This window comes from Ochlerotatus camptorhynchus, unplaced genomic scaffold (genome assembly GCF_037179485.1).
Source record: "Ochlerotatus camptorhynchus isolate MF236.1 unplaced genomic scaffold, CSIRO-AGI_Acam_v1.1 ptg000213l, whole genome shotgun sequence".
Lineage (NCBI taxonomy): Eukaryota > Metazoa > Arthropoda > Insecta > Diptera > Culicidae > Ochlerotatus > Ochlerotatus camptorhynchus.
In genome coordinates, this window is record NW_027040703.1 from 5409752 (window position 1) to 5434987 (window position 25236).

General features: G+C 38.9%; 1 protein-coding gene across 4 annotated transcripts in view; it reads right to left on the reverse strand.

The window, feature by feature from the left end:
- The window catches only part of LOC135703420 (uncharacterized), a 222113-nt gene that overhangs the window by 59295 nt on the left and 137582 nt on the right, over positions 1 to 25236 (reverse strand). For all 4 annotated transcript variants that reach the window (XM_065224639.1, XM_065224640.1, XM_065224641.1 and 1 more), the window contains 2 exons: positions 23188 to 23684; positions 14531 to 14630 (listed from right to left, as the gene is read on the reverse strand). In XM_065224639.1, the coding sequence (XP_065080711.1) occupies positions 14531 to 14630; positions 23188 to 23684 (597 nt within the window). The remainder of the gene's footprint in view (positions 1 to 14530; positions 14631 to 23187; positions 23685 to 25236) is intronic.

Sequence of the window (25236 nt, forward strand, 5' to 3'; positions counted from 1 at the left end):
TACAAAGGACAAGGCATGTTTTTGCCATGACGTAAACGGCTTGTTTGAAGAGTTTGGTGAACCATATGATCCAGCTGAATGGCGTTTATTCATCGATAGCAGCAAGTTGAGCTTGAAAGCCGTTTTACTGCATCAAGGGAATGAGAAACCTTCTATTCCATTAGCTCATGCCATTAATATGAAGGAAACGTATGAATCAATGGCTCTATTGCTCAATTTGATAAATTACAATCAACACAATTCCGATTGTGTTCCGATCTTAAAGTGGTTGCCATGTTGACTGGATTGCAACAGGGATACACAAAATATATGTGTTTTTTGTGTAAATGGGACAGTCGAGCTCGTAAGGAACACTACGTCCGAAAAGATTGGCCAAAACGGGATAATTTCACAATTGGTAAAGACAACGTTAAAAATGATCCTCTTGTGGTAAAAGAACGCATAATACTTCCACCACTACATATAAAACTTGGGCTATTCAAAAATTTCGTCAAAGCGTTGCAAAAAGAAGGGCCGGCATTCCAGTACTTGAAATCAGTATTTCCAAATTTATCTGACGCAAAGATAAAGGAAGGTGTATTTGATGGCTCACAGATCACAAAAAATTGCTCAATGATTCCGCATTCAATACAGTTTTGACACCAGATGAGGAAGAAGCGTGGAAATCGTTGCAGCGTGTTGTCACAACCTTTTTAGGAAATTTCAGAAGCCCAGATTATGAGGAAGCCGTCGATGAATTGCTCAAAAATTATGAGAAAATAGGTATAAATCAAAAATATTGTGTTTGTTACATATAATTAATTTCAAATCCTTTTATTTCACTGAACACAGGTGTGAATATGTCTTTGAAGATACATTTCCTACATTCTCACATGGATTTTCCCCGGGAAAATCTTGGTGACGAGAGTGATGAGCACGGCGAACGTTTTCACCAACAAATGAAGATGATGGAACGTCGTTACCAAGGGTTTTGGGATGAAGCAATGATGGGTGACTATTGTTGGTTTCTGATTCGAGAAACAAGTTCAAAACATCGAAGACAAAGTCATTCGATTCTCAATCATTTTTAATAAAACCTAAATAAATTTCTTTTGTATCAACTCGGTTTTAAATCCTGATATGCCTTAATCAAATTGATATGTAGAGAAAAGAATCTCCCATGAAAACTTTACATGCGATTTGGATGCTTACAACGACACCTAGAAAAGGAACTCTAAAGCTGTTGTATTTCAGCAACATTTTTAAGTGTTTTACAAAAATGCTCATAACTTCGACAATTTCCAACCGACTTCATCCATTAAAGGCTCATTTTCTCCGGTTTTGAATGGACTTTAAGAATAAATTATGGAATGATATTTTGAATCTTTTTATCCCATTAAAAATGTTGATTAAAACAAGATTTTTATGGAAAATTCGCAGGAAAAATAAAAAAAAATGCTGTAAATTTTTAAATGACTTCAAAATTAAATTTTTAATTAAGACATAATATTCTAGTAAACGATAGCAAATTTATTTAGCTTCATTTTCATAAAAAAAAAGATTTAAAATTGGTGCACTAGTTCCAAAGATATTGACATTTTAGTAATCGTACTTTTGTCCAAAATTCAAAAAATCAAAATTTTTGTATATCTCAAAAATGGCTCTACTTTAATTTTTTCTGACCACGGCATTGAATTCAGCGTAGAATTTTGCATTGGAAATGATCATCACCTTACCGAGTTCAAAAATGCTGTAAACTAGTGTAATCGAAGCCGTAGGGCTGGATGTTTCTACTGCTATCGACCCCATCACCATCGTTGAGGATTACTGTTCCCAAACAAGTCAACACCAGGGACGGTTCGGCAGCAGATCTGAGACGAGATATTGTCAACTTCATCATCGCTGGCGACCTGAACGCCAAACATCAAGCTTGGGGCAACAGTCGATGCAATCAAAATGGCACCATCCTGTGCAATGACCTGCAGGAAGCGCAGTACAACATCTTGAGTGCGGACCCTCCCACCCGGTTGAGTAGGTCCGGTGCCCACGCTACCATCGACATCTACATCAGCAACTTGGCCTACAAACATCTCGCAACCTGTGATCAAAAGCTCAGCTCGGACCACTCGGATCCGGTGGTGGCCGAAGTTGGTTCCTCGGTAACCATTGTGTCAACTGGGCTCAATATCAACACTGCGTCGACACATCCATCGACTACGATGTCCAACTGGAGAAGTTTGACGATGTTGAACGGTGTCTACAAGTAATGCTCGAACGTGTACGAGTATCATAAAAAAAATATTTATTCACCTTTTAAACCGTTTACAATGGAACGCACGCTTGAGACTAACTAAATTTCCCTGTTGCTAAACCTTTTATTAACTAACACTAACTATTCAGCACAAACCAATATCGTTCGATCGGTCCTCCACGTTGGTACGCGTTGATCGGGTCCACGTTGCTTTCCTGGCTACGCTGTATTCTTCCTGGCTCATCATTTCTACGGTGCATCGATCGTAGTCGTCGATCGATGTCGCTTGTTGGCGTTGGTCGTTTTGACGTAGCTTCCCCGGCTGTTGCTATGCTGGTTTCTCCTTGCTCGTCACATCTATGGCGCATCGGTTGTTGTTGTTATTGATCGATGCGGCACGTTGGCATGGTCGCTTGGGCACGTCTTTTCGTAACGTACATACCATCGAAGAGGCGATTTCCAGACAGGTGAGTAACACTCTGAACCTGCTGTACTATAGACCTCATTAGACTCCGTAGCACCATTCGTAGGCAGTACCAACGTTCTGATATGCCTAACTTGAAGACCAATTGTAATCGATTTACAACCATCCTGAACATTCAGGTCGGTGCATCTCCTATATAACGATTTTGACAATAAGATCCGTTCTCTCCCAGATTGTGCAAAGCCTTTCTAGAAGCTGACCAGAATCTTAAAAAAAAATAAGCCCAGACCCATTCCACAACTGGTTCCACTGAATCGTCCCGATGACTCAGTTGTTCATCTGATAACTCCTGTTACTGACCAACACTTTGTCAGCTACCATAGCCTCGGACAAAACATGACACAAGCTGAAAATGCAACCAACCTCCATCAAATTTCCATCAACTTCCCCGAAGTTTCAGAGATTTCAGCTGACAACTGTTGGCCTAAATCAAATCTTCCAAAAACATGAAGGGTCCAGGTTTCGATAACATCTTGAACCTAGAGCTCAAACATATGCGTTCTAGATTCTATGAAGTTAGCTAAAGTCATACCCATCCGCAAACCTGGGAAGGATCCTTCCTCTCCTTCCAGCTACAGGTCTATCAGCCTTCTCTCAGGGTTATCAAAACTACTTGAAAAAGCGATATACCGGCGAAAATATTTAATATCTTACTTGAGGAGCAGTTTGGTTTTCGACAAGGTTGGTCGACTACTCACCAACTGAATCGAGTAAGAAATATTCTCAGACGGAACAAGTCTGTATCGAAAACATCTGCCATAGCATTGTTGGACGTTGAAAAAGCGTTCGACAACGTCTCGTGTACAAACTACAACGATACGGTATTCCAATCTTCCTTGTAAAGGTCATTCAAAATTACCTTTCCGACAGGACATTTCAAGTCTCTCTCAATAGCATCACTTATGATGCCTTCAACATTGGCGTGGACGTTCCGAAAGGGAGTAACCTTGGGACTATCCTCTTCAACTTGTTTGCCTCCGATATTCCGACTCTCACAGATGGTGGGACGTAGTCTCTGTTTGCAGATGACACATCCATCGTCTACAAGGGAAGAGTCATCAAAGCTCTTACTGGCAAACTTCAAATAGGCTTGAATGTCTGAGTATTTCAACAACTGGAAGATCCGTATCAACGCGACAAAAACCCAGGTCATCATATTTCGACATTCCCGATCATCAAGACAGGTTCCGTCTGTTCTTCTTGAACGCTCAGTGGAGGAATGGTCCAAATAGGTTGTGTACCTCGAACCAATACTAGACAGCACTAGACTTCTTTTCAGGGAGCACATTGATAAAACTAACACCAAGTGCAACATCTTGATGAGATCATTGTATCCGCTTATCAATAGGAAGTCCAGCTTATCCCTGAAAAATAAGCTTATTAACTATGGTATGCCAATCTGGGAGAGTTGTTCCAACTGTCATCATCTTAAACTGCAAAGGATTCAGAACCACACCCTTAGGATGATCTTAAACAGTCCTCCGCGGACTCGAAACTCTGAAATCCACCTCCTGGCTGGAATTCAGACATTAAAAGAACGGAGAGTATCCATCATGGAAAGGTTCAGAGACACCTGTCTGAGATCAGATCAACAGATCATCCGTGATCTAGCTCGTAAGGTTAAGTTATACTCGTAGATAGGTAGGTTATCACATTTTTCAATTTAAATAAACGAGGTATTCTGTAAACTACTTGAAAAACGCAAATATTAAATTAGAATATCCATTGAAACATAGTCGAAGAGCCAGGTAGGCTAATCAATTGAAATGTTAAATCAATGTACCAGTGTTGGCAAAATCATCAATCAAATTATATTTTTCCACTCCCATACGTTCTCAATATCACGCGTGATATTGAAACAAAATATCAAATTGATTTTACAAGCTCCTTTGATATTGCGAGACTATTTACAACGTGCAAAAATCAAGCGGAGAGTTGACTAGACACAAAAATCATCCTGTTGCACATCGTTTTCTTAGAAAGAGAATGTATAGTTTGCTATCTCTTTTTGTGACTGCTGTCAGCCGTTATGAAAGTTCCGGTTGCGTTCGGGTGTAAAGCAAAAATCATTAAACTCAATCTCACCAATTTGTTGAGATTTGCAGCTGGTGAGTTTCGTTAGCTCGATATTCCGAGCTGCGCTGTATGCTTGTTGATTTTTGTCTACGAAAATCAGGCGTGATCTTGGGCATTGGTGAGATTATATTTTTTTGATATTTTACCATCACTGCAATGTACTATCGTAAACAACAGAAATAAACTACTGCTACTAGAGCAGAGCCCGGATATTCTGGAAGTGCAACAAAACGGTATTGTTTAATTTGGTTCCGCAGTCCGTCTCATTTGCCCTTTTTCAACTCCGTTGGTCGTACATAAAGGTGCCGATGATAGAACAATTGAACATCGCGTGCAAAAATTAGTGGTATCACGAATTCGGTTGTGAATGTGAAGATTCGGAGACACGGGAATCGGAGAAAAACCTTGTTTGCGTGGTGCCTAAGTGCAGCAGCAGTTAGTTGTCAACGGCAGTGCACAATCAGCAGCAGGAACACAGCATCACTGTCCACAACCTGCACGAGTTTTTCCCATTTCGGATCGCCTATAAGGATTACAGGGGTAAAGGTTGACGGAAATTTTCCGGTAGGGTGGAAAACCGTCCAGCGAAGAGCGCTCCGGGCAGTGGCTGATAAGTTTATCCTTAGTGTTCATCTCACAGAGTGTGATTATACGGAGGGCAAATTGCCCACATCGTTTCGGCAGCCGCTAAATTAACCAAGGAGGAAGCAGCGGCTTTCAGTGGTGGAAAAACTTCACTTGTGCGCAGCAGGAAGTTCTGCAGATCCGTTCCGTTGGTGGCATACTCGGAACGTGGAGGTCAGCTGACGGCTAGCGGAGACATTTTGGATTCGTTTGGTTGGTGCCTGAAATTGTGTCCTTATCTAAAAACTCTGCGAATATTGCCACCAATTATAGTTATATTTGATAACTGCAGGCAGTATTTTCAAAAAAAAAAACTATATAGGGGAAATGACGGCTTCGGCATGTCAGACTATTTTCGGCAACCCAAATTGAAACACTATTTTCACTGGATTTTATTACGAAAACACTTCGCTGAATGCATGCAAACGATTCTTTATGCTTTCAGCTTCAATTTGACTATATTTTTACCACTGAGAAAAAGCAATCTAGCAAGGTTTTCATGAAATGAAACACACGCACTACAAATTGTAGCTGATTTCGAGTTGCCGATAATAGAACAGCAGATTGACATGCAGCTCAAATGGAACGGTTGCCGAAGAAAAACTGGTTGCCGACAATACTCGCTCTCACTAGAGAAGATTGGAGCTTTGTAAAAGTGTTTCAAAACAGTTTTTGACAATTCTTTCGACTGAAATTGTTAGAGCAGCTGGCAGCAAAAGATTGTAAACAAACCAATACTGCATATGTGTGCGTTTCTTAGAGAAAAAGGCTATAGAAAGAAGGTCGCTGCTTAGGTTGCCGAGAATACGTAAATTCCCCTATACACGCAAACCAAAAATCTATTACAATGAATGTTAGTTCCGTTTCCTATCATCCTCTGTTCATGAACATCGCAACGAATGTTAAAAGTTGACCTTACAGGCGATGTAATGGTTTTTTGTCTTTTTTATGTTGTGTTCTATCTACGCTTTTGACTATACCAGTAAGTTTGTAGAACGACGCACATTGTAGAACATTGTAGAACGACGCACACACTTGCCTCGAATCTCTCCAGCAGAAAAAGCATACGAAGTCGAGTATGCGAGAAAATGAGCGCTTCATGTTTGCTTTTAGGCTACCCATTTTCAGAAGCATGGAGAGAGCAGTGGAGAAAGCACAGGTCTGGTAATCGCAACGTTCGTGGTCAATCTGTTTCCTATTTTTTTCGACATAACTAATTTACCTAACTAATACACTCTACATTTTTCGGTCTCCAATTTTCTTGCATTGGACCGCAGCTAGGTATATCGCATCCTCGGTTCATGCGGTCTCCACTAACATCCTCTGATGATGAATCCCACATAATTGTAAGCGAATCTTACATCCCCCGGTTGGGTGTATTTTTTGTTTGTTTATTAATTGTTTAATTTAAACATATTGTTAGTAGTTGACACGTTATCTGAACTTCAATTTTATAGGGTAGAGCGTTACTTCATCGCAATCTATCAATTAGAAAAGATAAATAATATAAATGATTTCACCGTGCACAAATCAATAATAGGTTTGTTCCGATGCGTTAGTTCATTAGCTAGAACATAAATCCTATTTGAGCTCATTGTATGAATATTTACGCTCATTGTTCTCAAAACAAAAGAAGCGCTCCACCCAACCGGTGGATGTAAGATTCGCTTACAATTATGTGGGATTCAGCATCAGAGGATGTAAGTGGAGACCGCATAAACCGAGGATGCGATATACCTAGCTGCGGTCCAATGCAAGAGAATTGGAGACCGAAAAATGTGGAGTGTATTAGTGAGTGAAATGAATTATGTCGAAAAAAATTGGAAAAAGGTTGCCGACTGGACTCGAACAACGAACGTAGCGATTATCAGACCTGTGCTTTCTCCACTGCTCTCTCCATGCTTCTGAATAAGAATAGCCTAAAAGCAAACAAGAAGCGCTCATTTCCTCTCACACTCGACTTCGTATGCTTTTTCTGCTGGAGAGATTCGAGGCAAGGGTGTGCGTCGTTCTACCATGTTATACATAAAAATCAAGGCAAATGCTTGCTTGTGTAGGTGAAAGCACAGATAGAACACGAAATAAAAAAGGCAAAAAACCATTACATCGCCTGCAAGGTCAACATCTAACATTCGCTGCGATGTTCATGAACAGAGGATGATAGGAACTGGAACTAACATTCATTGTAGTAGATTTTTGGTTTGCGTGTAGCGAATCCCCTTTTTCTACGTTTATCCGTAGGACGAAGAAAACCTAATGGCGTTTCAATGCGTTAGGACGGAATTGAAACTCGTATGACGAATTTAAAGTCAAGAAGCAGTATTAGATTTTAAACAATATCTCAACAATTTGTGACTCTTTATCAAATCCAAAGGTACGTAAGGAAAGGTGAATAAATTTAGAAGTATCTTTGACAGAAATATTCCATTTTTTATCAAACCGTTAAAAAAATAGAGGTAAAGCGCAGGTTGTGCTTAGTAGGATGGAAATTAGATCAAAAACCCTATAGAATAATATTTTTTAATGCAATTTGAGATATTTTAGGTTTTTATTTAATTTAAAAAAAAATGTTCCAAAATACACAATTGTTTTTTTCTTCAGTGTATATATTTTCTAGAAAGGCAAAATACTGCTCTACAACTTTGGCAAAGACACCATTTCGATCAAACATATCGTTCTCGAGATAGGTATTTTTGAATTAATGGATATCATTTTTGCACAAACCCTTTTAAAGAGTTAGTTGAGTACAACACTATGGAACTAAATGTATAAAGTGGAATAAACTATAACAACTATGCAAAGTTTAAACTTAATCGGTAACGATCGGTTAAAAAATTCGAAAAAAAAACAAATCGACATTTGGAATGGAACCGCTCTGGTCCAAATGTGGTATAAATTTGGATCTAAAACAAACCACCGTTAAATATGCTTTTAATCCAGAAAGCGTATTTCGGATAATTCCTCACATACTAGAAACTGGAAGTACCAATCTTGCATTTCAAAATGGCGTTAAATATTGATTTGTGGCATCTTCACCTCGGCCTTTTTCCGTAAATATACCCATGTTGAACGATAGCAGATCCTTTTTTCATAACCCGGAATATGCTCCTTATTAATTTTAAAATGGGATCCGACATTCATTTCTAGCTTTAAGTCACCACCCCCAAATATGCAGCTGCAGTTTTGAATTTGAAACAGTTTCTCAAACCAAAAGCTATCATATCAGATTCCTTAATCTCGATATTTTTCAAGGTAAAGTCACTAGGTAGCGTACTGGGTGAAAGCACAGACAAACAGACGTAACTCTTTGAAAAAGTTTTTCTTGAAAACATAGTATCTCAGAACATAGGACCTCAGTAACGACATCTCTCAGGCTTCTCACGGAAAACAAGCTTGCTCCCTAACTCGCAAACAATATTGCATGAAAGTTCTATAGAATGTATAGAAACGTCAAAGTGATCCGATGCTAGCGCTGCGGCGAGTAGTTCGCGAAACTGATAATATTCAAATCAACCGTTAAATGCGCGAACGAAGATACACAATAAAGAGTTACGTCTGTTTGTCTGTGGTGAAAGTGTCCACTGGATTGCTCGTGGCATCAATAAGTTGACCATCTTGCTAATTGAGTGTCTTTGATATAAGTAATGCCATAAGGATTTTTACCACAAATGAGCTAAATGCTAACAAGTACTTATCAATGTGTACGAAAAGTTACCTTTTTGTTTATTCTAAAGATATTGTTAAATAGTTCAAATCTCCAGGAGGTTTAAACAAACATCGAATCTCAATTATTAATATCGGCATCGTTCCATCACATTGAAGGAGTGATATTTTCATTAATTACCATAAAAACTATCTTTGTTCATGCATTTATAACCAGCCTTTGCTCCGGTGGAGTAAGTCGTACCACAGAGAACAGACGTTCAAGCTCGGTCATAAACTTGTGTAAAATAAGTGGGAACGTCGCCGTTACGTGGTGTTAGCATCTCCTGATTTTCTCTATAAATTTTCCACTTTCGACCAACTTGACGCTAGTATCGATACATTTTCTGTTGAAAATTTCCACTTGGCGCTACTAGCACTTAGTGTCTAGTGTAATTTGTGCAACGCCAGCGCCATCATGTTGTCAAAGAGGGTTTTTAAGTGGGGAAGTCGCCGTTACACAAGTTTTTAGAGAAATTTTGTTCGAGCCTCCATGTCTGTTCTCTGTGGTCGTACGATGAGTCTTTCCAGGTTGAGCCTCAATCGGTTCTATCGGCTGCTAGTTCAACGCTTATCGACGGTTTCGCTTTACATGGCCTCACGCAGATCAATCGAATAGGAACACTCGCTTTCTAGACCTTGTTCTGTTTAACGAAGCTGCAACTCTAGCATGCACCGTTTCGGAAACCATAGAACCTCTGATTAGACGTCCTGATGAACCTCCCAGCGCCAATCGTTTTTGAGGATTGTTCCGAAAATAATCGTACACTGGATTTCCGTTTAGCCGACTATGTTGCGATTTGTGCTGCTATTTTCGGTATCGACTGGCGATCATTAGAATTAGCTGGATGTGTTGTCGATGCCGTTGAATATTTCAATCAAATTATTTGGGATATCATTCCAATTGCCCACCCCGCACCAAAGCCACCGTGGTCTAACAGTCACTTGCGTCGACTGAAACGGTATAGGGCTAAATCACTAAAAAGATACTGCCAAAATCGTTCGTACATTACGAAACAGGAGTTCAACCGCACAAGTAACGACTATAGGAAATACAACAGATTCCTGCATCGACGATATGCCTTCCGTACGCAATCATCTCTTCGCAGAAATCCAAAGCGTTTCTGGTCGTTTGTGAACTCTAAAAACAACGAAGTCGGTTTGCCATTGTCAGTTCATCTCGGTGAGCAAACTGCTAAATCTGATCGGGAGAAATGCCGCCTTTTCGCTCAACATTTTATGAGTTCGTTCAATGAATCTTCGGCCTCACCAAATCAAGTCACGATTGCTATAAGCGATTCTCCAACAGATGCATTTGAGCTCTTTGCGTTTCACATCAGTGAACATACCGTCAATCTAGCTCTTCAAAGATTTAAAATTCTCGTTTGCTGCCGGGCCACTCCTGCGTCCGTTCTGAAGCTGTGTTCGGAGTCGTTGCTCACTCCATTGGTGAAGTTATTTAATCTGTCACTACAGGAGAGCAAATTTCCTGAGGCGTGGAAATTTTCGTATGTGTTCCCCGTCCACAAGAAAGGCGATAAGAGGAATGTCCAGAATTTCAGAGGCATCACTATATTGCTGCTCCAAAGTATTCGAGATCATCATCAATGAGGCGCTCTTCAGCTCTTGAAAAAAATACATCTCCACGGCTCAGCATGGATTCTACCCAAAACGATCAGTTACAGCCAATTTGACCGACTTCGTGTCACTCTGCGTTCGGACCATATGGACTCTGGCGGACAAATCGACACTGTTTACACTGATCTCAAGGCTGCATTTGACCGAGTAGACCTCAACATTCTGTTGAGCAAGCTTGAGAAACTCGGAGTGTCTGGATCCTTCATCTCGTGGTTCAAATCTTACCTTACGAACCGTTCGCTTTGCGTTAAGATTGGAGCCTTTCGTTCTGAAGTGTTCACGAACGTTTCCGGCGTTCCGCAAGGAAGTAATCTGGGACCCCTTCTGTTTTCGCTTTTCGTCAACGAGCTTTCGTGTCTACTGCCACTTGGATGCCGGCTATTCTACGCTGACGATGTCAAAATGTATGTGGTTATCATTTGCATCGCTGATTGTGAGGAGTGCAGCTGACTGTGGATCGTATGCAGAGTTGGTCCTCTCGTAACTTCTTGACGCTCATCAACAAATGCAATGTGATATCATTTCACCACAAACAAAACCCGATAATATTTGATTATTCCATTTCCGGGCAAACATTAGAGAGGATTAGCCAGATCAAAGATCTGGGAGCAGGCATGGAAAATCATTTAAATTCATTTCATGCATTCATTTACATTCATTTGCCTCTAACTTTTTTCATCAACAGAATTCCGCAAAATAGTACAAATTGCGTTTGTAGGTATTATTATTAGCTACAATTTTTGTCCAAAACAGAAAACTGTATCTCTTATGCATCACGAACTAGAGCGAGCACAACTTGCTACTGTTTTTCAGTGAATGTAAAATACATTCACTGAAAAACAGTAGTGACTTCTGTTCGCTCTGGTTCGTCATGCATAAGAGATACGGATTTGAGCTGTTGACAAAAGTTGTAGCTAATAACAAAGCCTACAAAAACTCCATATATTGTTTTACGGAATTCTGTTGATGAAAAAAGTTAGGGACAAATGAATGTAAATGAATGCACGAAATGAATGCAGATGATTTTCCATATCTGTTTGGGAGTAACACTCGACTGTGAATTGACCTTCAAACCGCATTATAAGGACATCCTGACTAAAGTTAACAGGCACCTTGGCTTTAAGGTGTATTCAGATCTAAGCGTACATTAGCGGAGCGGAGCAAAATTTGCGTTATAACGAGAGAGACAGCTTGTACTTTTCTCCCTCTCGTACTTTCGCAAAATCTCTCTCCGCGCGTGAAATATCGCTCAGATCTGAATACACCTTTATGTTCAAAATATCTGAAGACTTTCGCGATCCGCTTTGCCTGTGGGCGCTGTATTGTTCGTTAGTACGTTCAATCTTAGAGTATGGGGCTGCCGTCTTGTGCCCGTACCAAGCATGCTGGATAGCCAGATTTGAGAGTGTACAGAGAAAGTTTGTTCGCTACGCGCTTCGTCATCTGCCCTGGCGTGACACGGCTAACTTGCCGTCTTACGTGGATCGCTGGAACAAAGAAGACGGAACGTTCAAGCTGTGTTTGCTGCTAAGATCATTACCAGCGAGATTGATTCCCCCGAATTACTTCGGCAGCTTTTCGTTTACGCACATATGAGAGAGTGATTAGACAGCGTAATTTTGAACATCTCGCAGCTCGTAATCGGCGATATGGGTTGAATAAACCTATCGGTGCCGCCGCTAATGCGTTTAATGAAGGCTATGCATTGTATGAATTTAATGTGCCGTTAACTGTTTTTATTAGAAGACTGTCCTGAATTAGAATGTGCCCTGTTTTTGTTTTAATAATACTTTTTTAATTCATTAAGACAACCATATGTCAGATGAATCATTGAAATAATAAATAAATAAATAATATAGTAATATATAATAAATATTAGACCTGTTCATTTTAAACGAAATGTTCGGAATGTAACGGGTCAACCGTGATTACTGTTCGTCGTGTTAATTTGAACTTCTGTGCAAATTTTCAGCAAAATCGGTGATGATTTAGAGGTGCTTCAAGTTAATTTTATGTTTTTAAGGTAATTTACGGCTTACAATATTTGTATCTCGAGACTGAAACAACGAAAGCTGCTGTAACAACTTTCATAGCAAAGTTTAATGTGTTATGTATCAACTTTGTAACCAAAGGTTGACTATTCGAAGTGATTTTATTGAAGTTTGACTTAGTTTCATGCTCGAAGATATCTTAAAAAGTGAAGAATTTTAAAGTATTTGTTCTACGAATTTTCCACCCATATGATATAAAAATGTGTAGTGTACGACATAATGTTCCTCATATTGTTCTAGAAGTTTCGTTCCAACATAGTTTTCGTGTATATTTCATAGATTGAGAGATAAAAATCAGAAAAGAGGCCGTTTTAGCAAAAATTCACAAGACAACAGAACCAATAAAAGTCAATTAGATTGACAGAACATAGTTGCATTGCTTTTCAATGACGACCGATGACTGTTTCATTGATATATGATTTTTTCATAAATATGAATCCTCAGTAGACGTGTTTTTTTTATCAAAGGCAAGTGTCACTCGAGCCATTCAAATGTTCGTTATTTTATAAATTGCTGTTATGGTTCGAGTGACACTTGCCTTTGATAAAAAAACACGTCTACTGAGGATTCATATTTATGAAAAAATCATATATCAATGAAACAGTCATCGGTCGTCATTGAAAAGCAATGCAACTATGTTCTGTCAATCTAATTGACTTTTATTGGTTCTGTTGTCTTGTGAATTTTAGCTAAAACGGCCTCTTTTCTGATTATTATCTCTCAATCTATGAAATATACACGAAAACTATGTTGGAACGAAACTTCTAGAACAATATGAGGAACATTATGTCGTACACTACACATTTTTATATCATATGGGTGGAAAATTCGTAGAACAAATACTTTAAAATTCTTCACTTTTTAAGATATCTTCGAGCATGAAACTAAGTCAAACTTCAATAAAATCACTTCGAATAGTCAACCTTTGGTTACAAAGTTGATACATAACACATCAAACTTTGCTATGAAAGTTGTTACAGCAGCTTTCGTTGTTTCAGTCTCGAGATACAAATATTGTAAGCCGTAAATTACCTTAAAAACATAAAATTAACTTGAAGCACCTCTAAATCATCACCGATTTTGCTGAAAATTTGCACAGAAGTTCAAATTAACATGACGAACAGTAATCACGGTTGACCCGTTACATTCCGAACATTTCGTTTAAAATGAACAGGTTTAATAAATATATAATAACCAATTATTGGGTTATAGAGGATTCATATAAATGTAAGCTCAAAACCATTCAATACACCGTCAACCATCCATCTTCATCGCCCCAGATTCGAAACTTGGATAATTTATCTTTTCGTCAACATGGTCCTCGAAAATGTCCACTTCCTAGAACAATCATTTTTCAACCAGAAAATTACAACACTTTACCTCTTCTTTTCCGCTCGTCCAACAATGAATGGAATAGATGAATTGCCATATTTATGCCGCAATTTCACGGCATAGAATGACATAAATCGCACAACTTTTCCACTTCGACTTAGCTGAAAATTTTTGCACACAACCAGCGTCATCGTCATCCGCACCACTCACTGACGCTGACGGGTTCGATTCTCTACGGTGATTGAAGAACGCTGTCGGTGAGATAAGCAAACTTTCCGGGTAAATTCAAGTTCTATACAATCTTTTTTTTGCAGCAAACTCAGGTCCATCGTTGCATGCTGCTGCTGGTGAACGAAATTGAATAGATTCGGTTAGCTGCCATGAATGACTTACCAGTTTCGGTTCGTTTCGTTGGAAGAATCGCTTTTCATATTCACGGAAATAAATTGCACAAAGTTGCTCGATTTCCATCAAATCCTTCGCTAGGAGGAATCTGGAATTGAAGAGAATGCAGAAAAGGAGAACAGAATGTTAACAGCTGCTTGCGTTGATTTTATTTTTAAATCTATAGAAGGCAGAGCGAACAATCCCAGTCCTTGGAAAAGTTGTCAAGATTTAAGGATTTCTTTATTTTCTTAATACTCTGCACGGTCGTACAGACCGATTCAAAATTGAGTCGACGGAACTCAATTCGAAATTCAAAGTGGATTTACTCAAAAGGGAGTTGAATTTTTCCGATAGATGTTTCACTCAGTCCATAAGTATACTTCTGGACTGTAAAAGATTTTCATGGATTTTCCTCATATTTCCTGGTTTTCCGCGGGTTTTGCTTGGAAAATTCAACTCAGTTTTGACTCAGTCTGATCGACCGTGGGGTCTGCAACAGATCGTAAATAAGCTTATTTACTAAAAGTTTGTTATTGAACAGAACTTTTCTGCTGACGCCAACTTAGGGGAGGGGCGTCACAGTTTTACCATCCTCCACCCCACCCCAATAGTTTTCTAAATTCAATATTAACCATATGTTAAAAGTCCTTTTGCCCCCTCCCCCAATGCTTGAGTCAAATTTGCGCTACTGGCGGTGATGGTTTATTACAACGCGCAACTTATCGTTAAAATTGATTTCAACCAATACGAATGAAACGGCACACGTGGAAGCAGCAGGGTTTTTTTTTTTTTAACTTTTGGACAAATTGGCGGAAGGTTCTCAAAATTTTATGAACGTTTACGCACAGGTAGATTTTATGGTTATATGAACGAAAACAAAAATTAAAAAATAATCGGGGAGCTTAATTTTTCTGGAAAATTTTAGTTCAAGCTTTCAAGGATTTTCCCGGACATTACGTACTTTGGAAAAAAATATATCACGCAAAATATCACGAAAAAAAAAAAATATTTCGAAAACCATGCACCCTACCAGAAAAAAAAAATCCTTTTTGTGTAGGGGTGGTTCTCTATTTTAAAATTAAATTTTTTGGATTTTTATTTTTAATGATTAAAGGAATCAACAACGTTATAGATAATCTAAATTCAAGCAACATTGCTAAAAAAAGATCAAAATTCTGTCTCATGCACATATCATTCTCTGATTTTTTTTCGAAACTCTATTAGGGTGGTTTTGAAGAAAAAACAGCTTTTTTTTATTATAGTCTCTTTAACACTCTTGGGTCATTCGTGACTTGTCCGGGGGTGAGATTTGAACTCGTGACTTTGGCGTGAGAGGCATGAATGCTAACCACTACGCTGGGGTCGCCCCCTTACAACAGTTTTGTTGTACTGTAACTTTTTTATTTTGATTTCATTTTGAGAACCATCTTCGGATGACTTCAAGAGCATGAGAGGACACATCTTTTGAAGGTTGTTGATGATGTAGATCCTCTTTTATTAGGACACTTTTCTCCAAAAGGAGCAAACATGAGCAAAACTTTTACGCATATTCTGAAAGTTGTTACGATGTAATTATATTTGAGTTTTTTGTGTTACAAATGAATTAAGTTATACGCGTAACAAAGAAGAACGGGAGTCCTTTTTTGCATCGAACTCAAAGATGAACGGCAACGGCAATCCAAAACCGTACCGCTTACTGCAAGCGAAAGGCCTTTTCATTCGAGTTTTCAGCAGCAAAGCATAGACTTCTCTGCCACCGTTAGTATTAGCAACCGGTGGAAACTAACGATTTAAAATTGGCTCACTACTTGACTAGCCTATTGGTCCCAAGCAAATCGATTAACGTACCCCATTCTAGTCGAAATTCTAGTACTACAAAATGTTTGTTTTGATTCGCTATGAAAGTTTGACAGATAATATAAGGGGTTCGTGGATTTTCCTATGTTTCGAGGGTCGATATACCACGATATATAGCTTGGGACGAAGGTAGTACCAGAACTGAGCCAACAAGTTGAGCACGTGTCTTCGGGACCTTCTGGTCTTAGAGTTACCTCTATGGTATTAGCATAGAGCTAACTGTTTTACATTGTTAGTCTAGCACTTTTGGTTTAGAGAGATCTTGCGGCAAGAAGTCTATTACTGCATGATCGAATAAGATACACCACACGCACACCATCACACCTTTCGACGGTCAAGTGTGTACGACGGCAGCAGGCAGAGTAACATTTAGCAATTATGTTCAACTGCAGGTGACGTAGGTGAGTTATTTAGTGCTCAAATTTCCCAATTTAGTAGAGATTAATCTTTATTTAATTGAGCGTATTCTATTTACTGTTGCCCTTTTTGCCATTTTCACCGCTCACATTCAAATTATTAAAATAAGCTTCCTATTTGTTTATTGCCTTTTCTTCATTTCTATTGCAACTTTTGTTTTGTTTATTGGTGCACCCCTGTAGTATTTAGTAGCCAATTTGAGATTTTTAATTGCTTGTGCTTTGTTAATTAGGGTACGTATATATTTTTTTTCCTTCGGTTTGTTTTCCGTCGATCTTGTTTTCCGTGCTGAGCACCAATGCTACCGACGCCAGGAAGGCAGCTCCCACACCTGTACCCTACCTACCGACCCATCAACTCATGAACCGGGGGACCAACGGGTTTACTTCCCATCCGAAGGAAGGCGTGATCAGAGATGTTATGCCTCAGAACATCCCGGCGGCACCGACTGGAATTGAACCCAGGCCTGCTGGGGTGAGAGGCAATCACGCTTACCACTACACCACCGGCGCCGCTAATTTGACAGTTAGACAATAGATTTAGCTGTCACTTTACGAATCTAATGTGGGTGGCTCTTCACAGTGGTTAACAGAATGAATACTCATAGATCATAAAACCACTGATTGTGACTCTCTGAAAGCAAAATCTCGCAGCGATCATCAAATCTCTGATTGTGACTGCCCATTTTTTAATGTGCCCATTTTGCTCATTTTTCTGCAAGTTGTATGAAAATCTAGCTATACATAACTAAAAAAAAAATTTCGATTGTTCCTTCCATATTGAACGATCTGCCTCTGATCAAACAAGCAAAAATGGCACTGCTTCCAGCCTACAAACCCAAGATCATCAAGAAGCGTACGAAGCAGTTCATCCGCCACCAGTCAGATCGCTATGACAAACTTGCCCACAACTGGAGCAAGCCGAAAGGTATCGACAACCGAGTGCGTCGTTGCTTCAAGGGCCAGTACCTGATGCCCAACATCGGTTACGGATCGAACAAGCGCACCCGTCATATGCTGCGCAATGGCTTCAAGGAGTTCCTGGTCCACAACGTTCGCGAACTGGAGGTGCTGATGTTGCAGAACCGTATCTACCCGATTACTTTAAAATTGATGCACCCCTTGTTAAATATAACTAAAGCAAGCAACAGCAAGTACACGGCCTTTGAGAATAACTCAAAGATAGAGTCACTTACCATACATGTTTTGTAGTGTCAGGTACTCTATTTTGTAACCTGTGAAAGGGAAACCACAAATCGAGTGTCAACAAAATACATGGCATGTTGAGAGATTGAGCTCGTGAGAAAGAATTTCTCCCTCAAATTTGAATTTTTTTGGCTCTCTGGAGACTGGTAGTAAAGCAGGTAAAATTGTATGGGAAAAAATCTTTTTTATTTAATTGTAGCTTGTTTAGCATTAATTTCCGAGGAAAAACTGAACGACAAAGCCCCTGACTAATTTCTTTAGGTTGTCGTTCACTTTTTTTTGACCTGAATATGCACCGAAAGCGAATTATTCCCACTTCTCTCAATTTCTTTATGGGGATTTTTATCACTTCCTAACAGTGGAACAGCGCCATCTCCGTGGAAAATGGTCGAATAAAATGATTAATTGACGAATCCAACTTAAACTAATGCGCGCCTGGTGACAGGAAAAAGCACTATCCGACGGTGATCAGCTAGTGGCAGCCCTTGGAAATTTCATTATTTTTTATGGAAATTTGTTTAATTACAGTGCTAGTTCGTGTAAATATGCTATTAAAATGAATGAATCATGTACAAAACCTAAAAAAAAACTATTTCTGAACTAAACCTTAACTAAAGGGTGATACGGTCAAAATTTGGTCAAGTGTAAATCGGTGAAATCGTTTATTTAAAAAATCAAATTAAATTTCTTTTTCAAGTTCAATTAGTATAAAATTCAGGAAAAATATTCAGTTAGGCTTCCGCTTTTCCAAATCCGAATTGCCGGGCCTTACGCTTGACCCCTGCCATCAGATTTTGTACAGCCACCTTGTCCACCTTCTTCGCCGCAGAAAGCCAGTTTGCCTTGAACTGCTGCTCGCCCTTAGCAGTTTTTTTGGTCTTCTTTAGGTTCCGCTTGACAATAGCCCAGTATTTCTCAATTGGGCGGAGCTCTGGCGTGTTGGGAGGGTTCTTGTCCTTGGGAAACACCTGCACGTTGTTGGCGGCGTACCACTCCATGGCCTTTTTACCGTAATGGCAAGATGCCAAAGCCGGCCAAAACAGTACGGAACAACCGTGTTTCTTCAGGAAAGGCAGCAGACGTTTATTCAAACACTCTTTCACGTAAATTTCTTGGTTGACAGTCCCGGAAGCTATGAAAATGCTGCTTTTCAAGCCACAGGTACAGATGGCTTGCCAAACCAGATATTTCTTTGCGAACTTTGACAGTTTCATGTACTTGAAAACATCTGCTACCTTTCCCCTTCCTTTTGCCGTATAAAACTCCTGTCCCGGAAGCTGCTTGTAGTCGGCTTTGACGTAGGTTTCGTCGTCCATTACCACGCAGTCAAACTTCGTCAGCATCGTCGTGTACAGCCTCCGGGATCGCGCTTTGGCCGTCGTATTTTGTTTATCATCGCGATTTGGAGTCACTACCTTCTTGTAAGTCGATAGTCCGGCTCGTTTTTTGGCTCGATGCACGGTTGTAGACGATACACCCAGCTTATTTGCGGCATCTCGGAGAGAGAGGTTAGGGTTTCGCTTGAAACTACCGGCAACTCTCTTTGTCGTCTCAGCGGCTTCCGGTTTTCGATTTTCCCCCGATCCAGACTTCCTGGCTGTCGACAAACGTTCCCCAAACACTTTAATTACATTTGTAACGGTTGATTTGGCAACTTTTAGCGATTTTGCCAACTTTGCGTGCGAGTAGCTCGGATTTTCGCGATGCGCGAGCAAAATTTTGATACGCTGCTCTTCTTGCTTGGACGGCATTTTGACAACTGAAGAGTGAATTCCAAAATCAAAATAGGAGCAACATTCTACACACACACACCTTCAAAATGAGGGGTGTTCAGGTTTTTTAAATGCAAAATTGAAAGAAATACGTCAAGTTGATATTGACCAAATTTTGACCGTATCACCCTTTAAAACTAAACTAAACCTTAACTAAAACTAAACCTAAACTATTTAAACTAACTAAACTAAACTATCGACGGAATTCTTCTCTGAATTTTGCTCCAAATTATTTTATAGTACAGCAATGACCCGATTTTGTCGGCCCTCTTTTTGAAAACAATTCTTATGTTCAACAAAACCCATGCGATTTTTCAGTGGTCTTATTGCACCAAAGCATACATTAAACATCTATTTTGAAGATGAATGAGAATGATTTGGAATTACGGTTATGTAAAATTATTGAAAAATAAAAGTCTGATGCCCGGAGGGGCTGACAAAATCGGGTCATTACTGTATACCATATGTATATTTTTTCAATGCCCCTCAGAATATCCTTAGTATTCTCCTCTGAATGCTCTAAACAATGTCACCGAAACAACATTGAAATACAGTAGTTCCCTTGAAATTCTTCTAATACTCTTGAAAATTTTGTCGGAACTGTCTTTGGAATTCAACCCCCTTGGAATTTTTCCCGGAATTCCCTAGAAAGTCTTCTCAGAATTCTTTTGGGTTTAATCTCACCAATTTTCATTGCGTACTTTACAGAATTGCCTTTGTATCATAGGCGTGGAAGTGTAGCACTTTTTCTCACCAATAATTTTCGGATTCCCATACAAAGTCTAATTTCAAGGTGGTTTTTCTCCTCCTTCCTTTGGAAGTCAATTCAAATGAATTTGAAATTTAAGTCAGAACTCTATTGGAACTCGTTTGAAATTCTTCTGGAATATTTCTCAAATTTAATTGTAATCCTCATTAGCATGTCCTAAAAATTCTCCGATAATTCCCATGGATTTTAATATTTCGGATTCGTTTTCGATACTTTCAAAAATTTCCTGAAACTCTTCTCAGAATTCTTTTGGAGTTTTTCTTGGAATTGCCTTAAACAAATCTTCAAAATTATTCTCAGAATTCTCATGGATTTTTTTTCAGAATTGCTTACACACTTAGAAAAAATCACCGACTTCGGTAATTCATTTACCGAATTCTCAACAGCTGAACGGTCGGTAATGTTTTCGGTAATCGAGAAAATTACCGAAAAATTTGTAAACTGAATCAGCAAAATTAGCTGTCAAATTTACCGAACGATCGGTAGCGTTTACCGATGTGCATTGCTTGATTTATAGTTGACTTTACCGGAGAACTGTAATTTTGAGGACGATATGCAAATCGAAAATTACCGAGAGGTCTGTAATTTTTTAAAAAGGTCACCGACTCAACTGTAATTTGCTTTAATATTGTTTCAAGGTGGCGGTCATTGCAACCCATGCAAAAGTTTGGCTGCAGTCGTGATCAATAAGTTAGTGTTGCAAATTGCACCACCAATGAACAAAACCGTTGGCGACGATCTGAAAACTTAAGTTTTGTCGGAAAGATTCGGCGCTACACTGAAAACAAGGAAGCATTGGAAGAAGATTCCAAATGCTGTTTTCAGATCGTCGCCAACGGGAATGGAACTTGGACCGACAGAAAAAAAAAACAAACAACAACATCGGCCATCTGTAATCGGCATTTATTTAGATAACGGAAATTAATTATTTACGGGAAATATCTACGATTCGCTCATCTTGGCGTTGCCGCGGGCGTTGCATAACAGCCTCTATAATTTCACCTTTTTTATTTTTCACAAGCACGAACGCTTTTAATGTCGATCAAAAATAACAATATGGTGGATTTGACGTTTACCTAGACCGTTACCGAACTCAGTAATGGAACGCTTTGATAACCGAAACTTCAGTAAAATATTTCACCGAAGTCAGTGATGAAGCTGATTTACAGACCTGCTAGTAAAAATGTTTACCGTTTTCGGAAAATTAAAATAACATTTCCAAAATTCGGTCATTCCATTTACAGTTTTCAGCAATAAAGCGAGAAAATATCGAAACATCTGTAATTTTTGTATTACCGATCTAAGGCGGTTTTTTTTTTTACCGAACTCAGGGTCTCTGTTTAAGTGTGTAGTAGCTGAAATTCTAATGAATTTTCAATAAAATTTTCTAGGCTGTTTCATTGAATCTTATACAGTATTCCTTAGGTCTATTCCGATCTACCTTGGAATTCTTCTTAGGTTTTTGCAGGAATATGGAGTTCCACAGAACTACCTTGAAAGCAATCCTCAGAAAGTTTTGAAATGGCAGATATTTCAATGAAAGTTTATTTAGTAATTTGATGTTGACATTTTCTGTGACTATGAGAAATGAAGGTTTTGATGTCAGATTTTCTTCAATGTAAAATTATCTAGTTATTTGATGATTATTTGATTCTATAACTATGAAAATTACGAGCGCTATTTTTAACCTACAAATGAGTGACATTTATAATTAATACGAAGATATTATTAATTTGAATGTTATCTAATTAACTGAATGTACTTTTTTTTATTAATTTATTGATCAATCATACGACGACCACATAACAGAATCTATATAATCGGTAATTTGTTACAATTTGTTATATCTTTTAAATCAAATTAACTTACTTTTACCAGTTGAGTGAACAAATAAAAGTGTCTTTGTTGTTCAAATCTCTGCATGATATTCACGCAAATCTATCCTGTCTCTTGAACACTCATTAACGACATGAAAAGCCACTGCAAGAGAGAAACTACTCAAATCACATCCTACAAAAAAATGCATACATTGTAAGATGGGGAGTTTTTAGAAAGCACTTTCCCATTACCGAACTCTTTCTTCTCCCTCTGACTTCCAGCAGAAGCTTTTTTTGTCGCTCTATTATTCCAGTGTCCTGCTCATGAGTGATGCTGCAAATATTATTTTGCCAACGACACTAACAAATCGTTTCCCAGAGGAAAACTCTTTTATTCGCCAACAACATTAATGCTAATGGATCCTTTCCTGGAAGCTGGTTGTGGCATTGCAAATATGCATTCAAGATTTCGAATACATTTTACCTTCATAAATCATTTTGGCTGCTCGCTGTCTGTGGTATCGTTTACAGCTCCCATGCTCATCATACTGTTTGAATGAATGTGAATGCAAACTGCTTTGATTAATACATGCAATCTTGATCACACAAAACCTTATAATTTATCACCTTTCTACAGTGGAGGTTCCTGTGTATCCTCGAGTAATAAGAATTTTAAAAAGGTAGAGTTTAAAACTATGCTGGTAAAAGGAATCAAAGGAATCTTTCCGTCTGTTTTTAGCAGAAATCGTTGCTAAACGTTCTTGATTATTCATGAACCTTTCACAATACGTCCCTCATTTTCCGTGAATAGAATAAACACACTCACCTGGTTTCATCTTCCTGCTCCTTGGCAGAGGCGCTCAACCGGGGCAGCATTTGCACAAACGGTAGGTCCTGCTTTGACTCGGCCGGTGGACATCGGGGTGGCAGTATCTTGAGCGCCAGTGCATTGATAGCATCCTTATCTCGGCGAGCCGGAACCATTGCCTTCCATTTCTTGTAGCAGAGCAACAACCGCACGTAGTACATGATGCCGAACGGTGCGACCGAGCGTCTCGCCTGGTTGGCCAAGATCTGCTCGAATACCGGATACATCAGGGCTACGGCCCCACTGCCGGCCAGCAGATCCATCTTCAGCAGCGTGAGCGTGACAAACTCACTGTCACCGTCGAAAATGATGTACAAACTGCTCACGATCTGATTGCACTCTGCCAGCAGTACCGCCGGATTGCGCTCCCCGGCCAGGGCCGAGCATTTGTGGCGGATGTAATCAACCAGAACATCCATCACTGTCAGCCGATATCTCCGGGTCTCGGGCGGAAGCTGCAACGAAATACAAGGTGGAAAAAAACATAAGCCAACAACAAAGATACGTATCACCGGAGCACAACCTTCCCCCCTCCATTCAAGGATTATGAATGATAACAAAAACAAATATGGGATGATGTTTTACTCGCGGATGAACATGGGAACAAAACAAAAAAGGATAACGTTGTCGGGAGTTGTTATCCGAGAATATTGTGAGCTTTACAAATATATACAGTTATATACAGATTTTACTCCACTCATTGGGTTGAAGGTTGAAGGGGAGGAATCTCTAATTTCAATTAAACAGAATGGGAAGTTTGAGTCTATGCTGTTCACTAGAATGCAGAGCAAACATATTTCCGGTTGTAACCGGCTTCCGGACAGGCAGACTGACAAAGATGAAGACGCCCGCAATGGTTACTATTGCTCCACATTTAGGAGCGATTTAGTCATATACGGTTTAAATGTACGTATCATCTCCGGTGGAGAATAACCAACAACGGTGTGTTAATGAGTGATATTTCGGAGAAGATACATAGTTGGGCTTGTCAGTTGATTTAATAATAATTAAGGGTTGAGTTCCAAGCTTCCGCACTATTGACGTAGGACTGCTAGTTTGTTTTATTTTTGCTCAATTTAATAATAATTACAAAATTATTGATTAATACATTTTATTCCAAAATGAATAAACATTCAATATCCTTAATTGAATTCAGTTTTCATATTTATAAATTCAGTTCCTGTCCCATGCAAAACTAGGTTCCAAATATGTACAACCAGTTTTCAGAATAACGTTCGTTAACAGTTATCTGAGTGAAAATTTTACTAATTAAAATGCATTTCATATAACAAACAAATTTAAAGTACATATAAATAAGTACGTTGTACTATATTAAAACATTTTGATGTTGTTGACTGGAAACTGCATCTCATTTGAGATAATCTTTTATCTGTGTTCAAACAATCCAAATCTATCAAATAGCGAACGCTGTAATTCAATAAATTGAATGTCAATTAAATTGTTTCATAGGGTTACGGTATGTAATGTGGGTCTAGTCCTTTCATTCGGCCTATCACGCAAATAAATAATTAATTAAGGAATATTACACAAAAAATAAGGAAAATATTGATCACTGATGGTTGATAAATGTGTACCACACACAAATCAATTTATATCACAACATTTCAATACATTTTCAGCTCTCGTAAGTAATAAAACTGGTTGAGAATATCACAATGTTCGGAGTTTTTAGCCGCCATGACTTATAAGGTTAAGATGGGAAGGTTGACTGACGATCATCAAATGGCCTGATTATGGCATTTATTGATTGGAATTACCTGATAATACACACTAGACGTAAAACTTACAGTTGCTGTTTGAATATTTTATGTTTATTTTAATTGTTTAACAACGTTTTCACAAGTAAAACATGGACCCAACTTTAGGGACACATTTCTTTTCTATGTTCCTAACTATGGCCCATGAAATTCATTTGACAGCATATAGCAATAAGAGTAACGTCAACAATGTTGTTTTGCATTTGGATGATAAGGAACGAACAGGAAG